Genomic DNA, 11846 nt, shown 5'->3' on the forward strand with positions numbered 1-11846 from the left:
TGCCAGAGATGACGTGGGGATGTTGTTCCTCTGTTCAAGGAGTTTGTGGGAGTTGCCTGTATTTTTGTTTGTTTGATACTATTTGCTCCACTTTAATGTGTTGAGCTCTTTTACTTAAAAAAAAAAAAGGAGAACTTTACATCAAATTGTGGTTTATATTCGATCTCAACAACAAAATAACACTTAGATTTGAGTGCTAGATTGAACTTTACATGTAATAATACTTTAAGTTCGATCAAAATTTCAAAATTACTAATTGATACTTAATTAAAAGTGTAAAATACAACTTTAGATGATCACATCAAATTATATCTAAGTTTGATATTAAGAACTAATTAACATTTTTTCTTGTTGTTATTATTATGAACTTAATTAAATGATATTCAATTTTTTATTCGATCAGATAACTAATTATCATTTATTTATATGTACAAACAAAAATTTTAGATTAAATCATATTCTAAATTCACCTTAAAGATACAATATCATTTTGATGGAGAACTAATAAAATTTTGTCATTCAAATAATTATGTTGATAAAATAATTAAAAAAATATAAAATTCTAAGTGATCTAAGATTGAGTAATGGAGGAACAAATTTTCACTTTGAATTTCAAATCACTATTTATAATATATGATCCTACAAATATTTTTATAGAATCCAAAATGAAATTGAAACTAGAACTAACATTGGAGATACTCTAATGTATAATCAATTATAATTACAATAGTGAATTTTAAATAAAATAATACTTTATTTTAAATAAAAATTATACTAAACAATTAATTACAATTGAAACACCATTCTTAACATTAACTAATAAAATTATAATTGTTAACACTTAGTAAAAAATTATTTAATTATAAATATAACTAATTATCTAATTTTTTAGTTTAAATTAACTGTTTAATTAATTAATATTTTTAATATAATTTATTTTATTATAATTTATTTATATTTAGATATACAAATTATAACTTACTTTGTAGTTATTTTATTTTTATTATTGAAGGACAAAAACATTAAGCAAATTTACTAGTAAAAATATTACTCTAAAAATATATTGGTATTTTTAAATTTGAACCATATAATTTGAACCTATAATTTGGTTCAATAAGATTCAATAAAATAGTTTGGTTCAATACGGTTCAATAAAACCAAACCAAGTTAATAAGAAAATCATGATGAAACACTTGTTCAAATCAGAATGGCGACTTTAGCGGAAATCATTTTTCACGACTTCATTTAAGTGGCCGCCTTAACGTTTATGGTGTAAGCGGTAATATTTAAAAGAGTTTAGGTATTTGGAAAAATAAAAATATTACTTGTATATTATAATTAGTCATTATGTATTTATGTATAAATATATGTATTATTTTATTTATTTTAATATATATATTATATTTTAATTTATATGTTATACTAATAATTAATTTTAGTGTATACTTAGTATTACTTTTGAAAAAAATTAGATATTATCACTACAAGAAAAAGGCGTATTTGTAACAAAAAAGGAGCCGTTGCAGTAAGTCCCGTTACAAAAAGTTTTTGTAACGAAAAATGGAACTGTTACAATTTAATATGATGTTTTGTAACAATTTTTTCTGATACAAAAAATCAGAAGCCGTTACAAAAGTAGTAACAAATTTTGATCTTCAAAGTATTTTTCGTGACAATCTATTTTTTCCTATTAAAAAATTTTGTTACAAAATGTAACTTGATTTTGTAACATTTTTTTTAATTAACTAATATATTAACTATTTTATTAAGCAAGTCTACATTTATATAATATGTAAAAACATACATAATTCAAACATGCCTCATTTAGCTAAAATTGTTTTAAAACAAAATAACATTAGTGAGTACATTGATTAGTTCTACAAGTTATATGTCTTGCACAAGTTCAACCAAAAGTTAAAAGTTCTAACATAGATTAGTGTCTCTATGAATCAAAATATTTTTGAGCCCTCAAAGTAGCATGTGGTCACCATTTCAGCACTCCTATAAATAAGAAAATCCGAAACAAAAAGTTAGGTGCATAGTCAAAAGAAATATCTTAAGGCAATCAGAAATCATGTAGCAAACAAGGGTCTATTTTGACACAGAAATTCGTCAAATAGAACTTGTTTGCTCAAACAACACAATGCAGTTTAATTGAGCAACCAAATAGTGAATAACAAAACCCAAGCTTCCAGCTTCCAACAACCAAAACAGTGAAGCACTTAACCGGATAATCAATCAATTGATCTTAGCAACAGTTGAAAACCAAAAGCAATTAAATACCAACTCAATCAATTAATTGAATCAAAGATGAATATTGAAAACAGCTTAAGATAAATTCCGGCAGCATTTCAGCAGTAAATTTGCCTATTTCACAATTTTAATCAATCAATTCAAATTCCATATGAATTCTTTGACAGTTAAAAACACAAAAAATCATAATGAATTCATAGGAAAGAAGTAAATAAGCCAATTCCAGCAAGAAAACATGAGGAAACAATTAAAACCAATCCAACCAGCAAGAAACAGAGCAGCACTCAGCAGAACAGCAATCAATGGCCCATCATACAGCACCCAAAACAGTAAAATGAACAAAGGTAATGGATTCAGGCAGCATTCTATTCATTGAAGTCAATAACCATTACACTTGCAAGCAGCAGGGGCACAACAGTTTATCCATTAATTCAACAGAAAATCAATCAAGCCAAACTAAACGATTTCAGCAACAGATTTATCAATAAAACTAATCTCAGTTCAGCAACCATCATCTATTCCAACACAAACAACAATAACTCAGCAGCATTTCCTTTCTCATTGAATTTAACAATCATTCAACAAGCAAGCAATGAGGGGGAAAAATCAGCAGCAAGCAACAGCAAGTATAGAGCAGCAATAACAACTTAATGTGAGAAATTATTCAACAACAAATGCACACACAAATACAAGGATTACTTAAATGACTCATCATGCTTATCCACATAAGTCTGCAGTGAAACCACTTACCGTTTCACTTAAGAGGCTTGTAACAACAGCTTTTTTATCAACTTCTTTCTCATTTTCCCTTTCAGGCTCACTGTCAGGCTCACTGGTTTATTTTCTGTAGAGAGATAAGGACCTCCTGAATTCGGCATCATGACAGAGTTTGCACTGGGAGTAAGAAGGCCAAAATCTAATAACTGTATTAGAGAAGAAAATCTGGTGTCACACTATTTTAACATTGAAGTGCTTTATTTACTTCTGGCATGTCTATCAAATATAGAAGATGCTAGTTCTAGTGAGAAAAGAAATGTTTCCTTATTTTAGCTGCAAAGTTCTCATCTAACATAATATTGCTTGAGCTGATGGAGACATGATATGCTGGTGGATCATTAAAAAGAAACAAGTATTCCTGCAGCCACAATCAACACAACAAAAGTCCAAAATCAGAATCATGTTTCACAACTTTTGTGAAACGTTAAATAATTTGTCACAGATATAAGTGACAAAACAGCCTCATATATTCATGTTTCTACAATCATATCAATCAAAAGAAAGAACTCAGAAATAGGCTAAGTCATATAGAACTATCTTGTAGATACACATTTAAGCTTTTGTTTTTCATTGGCAAACTGAATGAAACATACAACTGTTGGAAACTCTGTAAAAATTTTAATCTTCCTATATACTAACATGTTTTAAGGTAGGAAAATTGAATATATATATATATATATATATATATATATATATATATATATATATATTCAGAAACTAATTTACACTCGCTTCCATGAAACCAAGTACGATAGTTTCCAATATTTATTTTATCATAAATGCCAAGAATGAGAAATGCTAAACAGTTACAGCTTAGCAGGGATGTCACGCATCCAATAGCAATTCATGAACTCAATGAGACATTAACTTTTCATAGTCCTCAAATTACTTGCATTAGAAAAATATGATAAGAAGAGTGCAGTTTCAAGTCAAAACACATTAGGAAAATTTGGTTCTTTGATAAGCTTTTGTTTAAAGAGCTTACCAGTGCTGCTACAACTTCATTAGCAATCTGCAACCTCATCCTCCAATTTAAGGGAGTCTTCAAGGGATCTACCAGCATTCAAACATTGAAATAAATAAAGAAATAAAAATAGTTCCAATTATTATTGAGAGGCTCCTCTAAAATCCTTCTAATTTCTTTCAAAATTTACCATTGAGATGCTCCTTTAAGCTTCCATTCTCTATGTTATCAAATATGAGCAGTCTGCAGAAATAACCCAAAGGCAACAAAAAACCAGTTAAAAAATTTGCTTTACCTATCAAAGCTGAGGACTCTGGCAACTTACGGAACCTAGAGGCAGAGGCAAAACAAAGCCATTTTCCCAAATCCCCATTAGCAGCTTCCTTGTTTTCTTTTCCATTCGCGTTACTCTTCACGGAGGACCTTGGCGACGGCGGACCTTGGCGACGGCGACGAACTCCGGAGGCGGCGGCGCAACAGCAACGGTGGGATTGGAAGCACCAGTGATAATTGGGCGTATAACAACGATGAGAACTCCTCCTCTCCCTCACGTTCTGTTCGTTTTCCCCCTTTCCTGCCTGTGATGGTGATGGCGACGGGACCTGGCAGCAGCGGCGGTGGATTAGCAGTGACAGAGGCAAGGCACGACGGCGACGAAACCCTTGGCGGCAAGACGCGACGGCTTCGTGGCAGTAGAGCGCGGCGATGAGATCCCCTTCCAGGGGTGGATAATGGCAACGTTGAAGGCTCTACGACGGGAGTAACCCGTCGGCAACAGTGGAAGCTTTAGTTGCAGCAAGAACGGTCTCCAAGGGCGACGGTAGGGACGGTAGAAACGACCCACGACGACAGCAGCGGCGTCCTCTTGCTCGATCTCTCCTCCTCTGCATCACTCTCATTTCTCTGATTTTTCATTTCTGAAATTTGTTACGTTGAAGGGGATGAAATGTGATAGGGTGCGGCTGAGTGATGGTATCTTGGTAAGGAAGGATAAAATTAGGGTTAGGTTCTTCATTTTGGGAATAAGGTTTCTGATTTTTTTAATAAAATAAACATATTTTGAGATAAATTATTTTTAATTTAAATTATAAAATAAACATATTCATCAAATTTTATATATTATATTTAAATCTAAAATATCAATTATCTAATTAAATTATATACCTTTTTATTATTTTTCTATCAGCAGAATTTTAATTTCAATTTATATGAAATAACTAATTATAATAAAAATTGTACATAAATATTAAGTAACTTAAATTTAAAGTATTTATAAAAATGAATCTAATCATTTCTAATAAATTAATCTCTAAAAGTAAAAGTTAATAAAACAACTAATTATGATAAAATTAACTTAAATTTAAAGTATTTATAAAAAATAATTTAATCATTCATAATAAATTAATCTCTTAGAGCTCAATTTAATAAAATAAATCATAATTTATTCATAATAAAAATTACTTAAAATATGTAAAATATTTTAACTTTTCAAACAAAATAAATTATTCTAAAAATAATTATATAAATAATTTTTTTATTCTCAAAGTGTTTAACATTTTGAAATAATTTTTTTGTTATAAAATATACTTACATTTTGTGACAAACAAATAACTTGTTATAAATAATGTTAAATTTTGTGATAAATTAATTTTTTATTACAAAACAATTGAAGTTTTTGAAACAAAAAGATATTTTGTTACAAAATATTTCAAATTTTTACAACTACTTTATCTTTTTGTTACAAAATATTTCAAATTTTTGTAACAAACAACAGTTTGTTACAAAAACTAATATAATTTGTAACAAAAAAAATCAAGTTGTTACAAAATATTAGCATGTTTTGTAACAACTTCATTATTCTTTTGTAACAATCACTAATTATTATTACAAAAAATCATTTTTTCGTAATAATTTTAAATTTGATACAAAATTTTTGTTACAAATGTTCCATTTTCTTGTAATGTATAATAAGCTAAATTCAAGAGTTATTAAATTGATAATTTAACAATAGAATTGTGTAATAATAGACGGATTCGTTTTTTCTAAAATTCTAAACATTCTATACTAATTTATTTTTTTGTATTAGAATTTGATGATTTAAAGATAGATTGATTAGATATATAACAGTAAAGAGATGAAGCATTAATTATAATTTTTCACATCTACTTAATATACTAAAACTGGGTTTTCTCCCAGTTACTAAAGCTGACGTGTCGATCTCTCATGCTTCCATTTTCCCTCCAAAACGAATAAAAATTTTTTTATATTCTAAATTATTTTATTGTAATTATATTATAATTAATACTAAATGAATAATATATAATTATACTAATTTAGCAACATATCTTCATTATAATTATATCAAATCAATATTTAATGCACTATTAAACTACTTATCAATTATCAATTAAAAATACTTTTAATAATTTTAATGATAATAATAATATCAATAATAGTAATAATAATAATAATAATAATAATAAATCTGTTACCCGATTCACGTATATCAAATAATTTTTATAAATTATTTTATAAAAAATATCTTTAATATAATTATATTGTAATTAATATTTAATAAATAATATATAATTATATTAATTTAGAAACATGTCGTTATAATTGTATCAAATCAAAATTTAATGCATTATTAAAAAATTACCTTAATAATAGGTAATTTACATATTTATTTTTGTTTTACTAAAGTCTATATATAGTGTTTTCCTGTGGTACATGAATCTAAATTTGAGAGTCAATTCATAATTTTATATTTAGTGTTTTTTTTTTACTACTTCATAGAATAAGAATGTATTCTTCGTTTTTTATTGAAGTTGATCCTTTTAAGGTACAATTTATAATTTTTTATAATATTTTTCATATACTCATTCTATTATATTATTCTTTTGATAATTTTTTATTTGTTGTTACTCTAAGTTATTCTTATCGTCTAATGTTCCAATTCGATTGTCTTTTGCCACAATCATTTACAATGCATCACATCCATGAAATACCTCATCGAGTTGTCTTCACTGATTCGGGTTCCAACTACATGGATGTAAGCATTTAAAGAAGAGGCAATAGTCTCTACTTTACCGAAGGATGGTTGGATCTACTCACCTATTATGACCAACCCAATGGAATGTGGTTAAAGTTAGATTTCTTAGGAGGAGCTCGATTTTTGATTGATGAATTGCATCCACGGAACTTTATAGGGAAAGTTCAAGTTCCATCCCCTCCATGTTTTTTACGTCTGCCCGAAAATCTTCGAAGTGGAGCACATAATGAAATTGAATTCCCTCAGTTTCAGTTCAGTTTTGCTAAATTCGTGACAAATTCAAATATGCAATTTCAACGATTGGTAATATATTTAAATTTTCTTAGTTTAAGCTGTTCATTGTTAGAATAATTTTTTAACATATTTTGATTTTTTTCAGAAATTACCAGCTTTCTTTTGCATGCATGCAATGCCATTGAGGGGAATAAGAGTTAGTTTGGTTTCTCGGTGTGATAATTCTATACCTTGCCGCATTGCATGGATAGCGGATGATGAAGCTTATCTAACAAGAGGATGGTCTGATTTTGCACAAATTCTAAATATTGAAACTTACAATGTTATTTCAGTTGGTTGTCGTTACAAGAATGATTCTATACTATACGTGACTAAGGACTAGAATAGGTTCAATATTGTTTAGGTAATTTAGTTTTACTATTAGTATTTGATTAAATTATAATTATAGAATTTTAAATTATTGCCTCAATTTATATATTACGATTATTTTTTGTAGATGTGCTATTTTTAAATAATTTAATAAAATGAAGTAGTGTCAGATATTATTAAGTTTATTTTTATCCTTCATTTCTTTATTTGTATTTTCATTATATTTGACAAAAAATGAACCTATACATATATTAAATCGTTGACCTAAAGACAATTTATTTGCCAATAGAAACAGATTTTATTTATAATTGGAATAAAATTTATTTGCCAATAATCGGTGGATAAAATTGAAATTACACCCATGTCATATAATTATAATTGATTAATTTGTATAAAATGAAATTATACCCGTGCCATGAGTAATAATCTAAATAATTATATCTTAACAAAATATAATTTGAAATAATTTATAAACAATTATCTTAACAAAAATAATTATTTAATAATTGATTTAAAAATCAATTCAAAAAATAATTATTAATAATTGTATTATTAACTGGGTAAATAATATAATATCAAATTATTACTTGAAATATAAATAATATATGAAAATTTATTGAGTAAATCAATGATTTTGCACCTTAATAATTTAACAATTATTACTCAATTAACCAGTTAATTGAATTAGTAATAACAATTTTCAATTTCAAATTTTGTATATTAAGTAGTTATTAAAAATTGGGTAATAACAATTTACACGGAAAAATCATTGATAAATTCAATTAACCATATAGAAGATAATATACTAACAGTTTTAGTATATTATTTATGGCAAGCGAAATTATTTTCTCAGATTTTCTATTAAAATTGAAATTAGTAATAGTTTAAAAAAAGGTTTATAAATAAAATTACTAATAGTCACATTTTTATACACAGGATATATGTTTTCTATATATTATTTAAAAAATATAATGAAACATGAATAATGAATGAGTATGTTATTTCTTCGACTAGCTAATTAATGCAAAATCGAGTACCTTTTTTTATTCGATTGAGGTCATATTCTGTTTGGTGACAGTTTCAATCACCTTAATTAAATCCTGTCTTTGTGCCTTAACTTATACAGATAGTAATATGTTACATATTATTTGGTATATCTAAGTATTTATTTTCCGTAGCGGAGATGTAAAAAATCATATTAAGGTTTATTGCCAAATAATTAGTGGATGAATAATAGTAGATTATATTATTTTGGGAAAGTATTTTCATTATAATTATATCAAATCAATATTTAATTATGATAAAATATGTTAATTATAATTATATCATAGAATTATAATAATTACGATATTTATGTTATATATTTTAATCATTTATGTACGTAAATAATTAGAAATCAATCAAATCAAATTATCACAGTAAATAATATGTTGTATATTATTACGAGAAATAATCCGTAGATAAAATTAAAATTACACCCGTGTCATATAATTATAATTGATTAATTGGTATAAAATGAAATTATACCCGTGTCATGAGTAATAATCTAAATAATTATATCTTAACAAAATATAATTTGAAATAATTTATAAACAATTATCTTAACAAAAATAATTATTTAATAATTGATTTAAAAATCAATGCAAAAAATAATTTTTAATAATAGTATTATTAACTGGGTAAATAATATAATTTCAAATTATTACTTGAAATATAAATAATATATGAAAATCAATTGAGTAAATCAATGATTTTGCACCTTAATAATTTGACAATTATTACTCAATTAACCGGTTAATTGAATTAGTAATAACAATTTTCAATTTCAAATTTTGTATATTAAGTAATTATTAAAAACTGGGTAATAACGATTTACACGGGAAAATCATTGATAAATTCAATTAACCATAAAGAAGATAATATACTAACAGTTTTAGTATATTATTTATGTCAAGGGAAATTATTTCCTCAAATTAAATTTTATATAATTATAGTAAGTCTTTGTAATTAAAGCAATATAAAACTGCTTCATATATAACAATAATATTATACATATTTATATATCTCTTCTTTTATCTCTTTTTTTAAAAATTGGCATATAATTAATGTAAAAAATATATAATATTAAACTGTTTTGTTATGCATATATATGAATTTATATAATAACCCGTATAATTTATACGTATGGCATAATACATATGTCAAAAAAAGATTCCATAATTTTTGAAAACCACTGTTTTGTTATATGAAATTGAAATTGAAATTAAATAATTTTGATTTATTAATTCTATTTCTCCTATGATACTATAATATTCGTTTGTTTCTCTTTTTAACTTACTTTTAGATTTGGTGAGTAAAAAGTCTCCTATTTCTTTGCTCTCAAATGAAAACCCAAGAACTCAGAAATTTTGCAGAATGGCTACTCAAAATTGGTGATGGTTTAGCCGGTGATACAACAGATGGTGAATCGATCGTTCATATACCATCTAACATTTTGATTAAGAATTTTGAGACAGCTTTGGATGACCTCATTGATTTCGTGTATCCAGATATGTTATCCAATTTATCCGTTGAAAATTATTTCAAGGATAAAGCAATTCTTGCACCAACTTTGGATTGTGTCACTGATGTCAACAACAAGATGACTGCAGGGTTACCTGGACAAGAAAGAATCTACTTAAGTTCAGACTCTGTGTGTGCTGAAGAGGAAAATATAGAATTTGAGTTAGATGCTTTCTCGCCGGAGATTCTAAATGAAATAAATTGTTCAGGTCTACCACCACACAAGTTGGTTCTGAAGGTTGGCGCTCCTGTTATGTTGCTGCGGAATATAGGCCAAACTAATGGTTTGTGCAATGGAACGAGGATGCAAGTTAGAAGAATGGGAAATCATGTGATAGAATGCAAGACTTTAACTGGTAACAAAGCTGGAAGTATTGTTCTTATCCCAAGACTGAATCTAATTCCAAATAATGAAACATTGCCGATCAGGTTTCAAAGAAGACAATTCCCAATTATCATGTCATTTGCAATGACAATAAATAAGTCCCAGGGACAAACTCTATTGAAAGTTGGAATTTACCTTCCAAGGCCAGTTTTCACCCATGGTCAATTGTATGTTGCGTTATCAAGGGTAACGAGTAAAGATGGTCTGCGAGTGCTGTTGCAAGATCATGGACACTTAGAAGATAACTGCACGATGAATGTGGTATATAGAGAAGTTTTTGAGAGCCTATAATAAAAAGGTAATACCAAAATGTCTTACTAAATCTATTTATTTATTAAAATTTATTACTATCACTTAAAAAAATTTAGAAATTCTAGGAACTAATAGATGAATTCTTATTGTACATTAATAGTTTGAGAATATTAAAATTATCATAAAAATTCGTATAATTTTATTCTCTTGACAAACAATTTTATAATTACGTTAATCATATAATTTTATATACAAACATTGATACAGTGTTGTTTCATGTATATATTTTGCAGGTATCAAAGAATAGCATTGAATTGTTATTCAGTACTTTTAAATTATTTATTGTTTATTACAAAACTTTCCGCATTAGGCTTCTCTATTATTTTGTTCTTCATTTTGAGCTGATTTTGATATTTTTTTACTTCAAAGTAAACCAACATATAAAACTTTGTTGGTAGATTTAAGTATTACTAGATTATTTATGGTCATATTGAGTATATATGCCTGATTTATTGAAAAAAGTAGATTAAATAACTATTTTATAGTTAATACAATTAACATTATATTAAGAAAAGAAAAACAACGCATACAAGTTATTCTTTTATTAATTAAATTATTATAATTAAAATGAAATTTAACATAACAACTTAAAATTATAATTTTAATCTTATCACGTGCATGGCACGGGTGATTAAACTTGTATATATTTATATATGGTTTAATTAATTTGGTGGTCCTATAGTTTTGCAAAAATTTTAATTAGGTTTTTATATTTTTTTTTCTTTTTAATTGAGTTTTGTTACCAATTTTTTTAATTGGGTCCCTAAACTTTTTTTTTTCGATCCTTTTATTTGGGTCTTTGCACCAATTTTTTTTTAATTGGATTCCTATACAATTAAAGCCAAATACTGTCAAGAGGGACTTAATTGAAAAAAAAATTGGTGCAAAGACCAAATTAAAAGGAAAAAAAAGTATAGGGACCTAATTGAAAATTTTGC

General features: G+C 26.5%; 2 protein-coding genes across 2 annotated transcripts; one reads left to right on the plus strand and one right to left on the minus strand.

Annotated features, from left to right (window-relative positions):
• Positions 1-1805: 1805 nt before the first annotated feature.
• LOC107636928 (uncharacterized) lies at positions 1806-4909 on the minus strand. Its single transcript, XM_088484813.1, has 5 exons — positions 4835-4909; positions 4185-4743; positions 4016-4083; positions 3004-3388; positions 1806-2001 (listed from the first exon to the last, which is right to left on the minus strand). The coding sequence occupies exons 1-4, from the start codon at positions 4907-4909 to the stop codon at positions 3272-3274; spliced, it is 819 nt and encodes a 272-aa protein (XP_088340939.1). The 3' UTR covers positions 1806-2001; positions 3004-3271.
• A 5123-nt stretch (positions 4910-10032) lies between these two features.
• Positions 10033-10887, plus strand: LOC107636926 (uncharacterized). Its single transcript, XM_016340397.3, has one exon. The coding sequence runs from the start codon at positions 10033-10035 to the stop codon at positions 10885-10887; it is 855 nt and encodes a 284-aa protein (XP_016195883.3).
• Positions 10888-11846: the final 959 nt, after the last annotated feature.

Source organism: Arachis ipaensis, chromosome B4, assembly GCF_059453495.1.
Source record: "Arachis ipaensis isolate K30076 ecotype BB chromosome B4, ASM5945349v1, whole genome shotgun sequence".
NCBI lineage: Eukaryota > Viridiplantae > Streptophyta > Magnoliopsida > Fabales > Fabaceae > Arachis > Arachis ipaensis.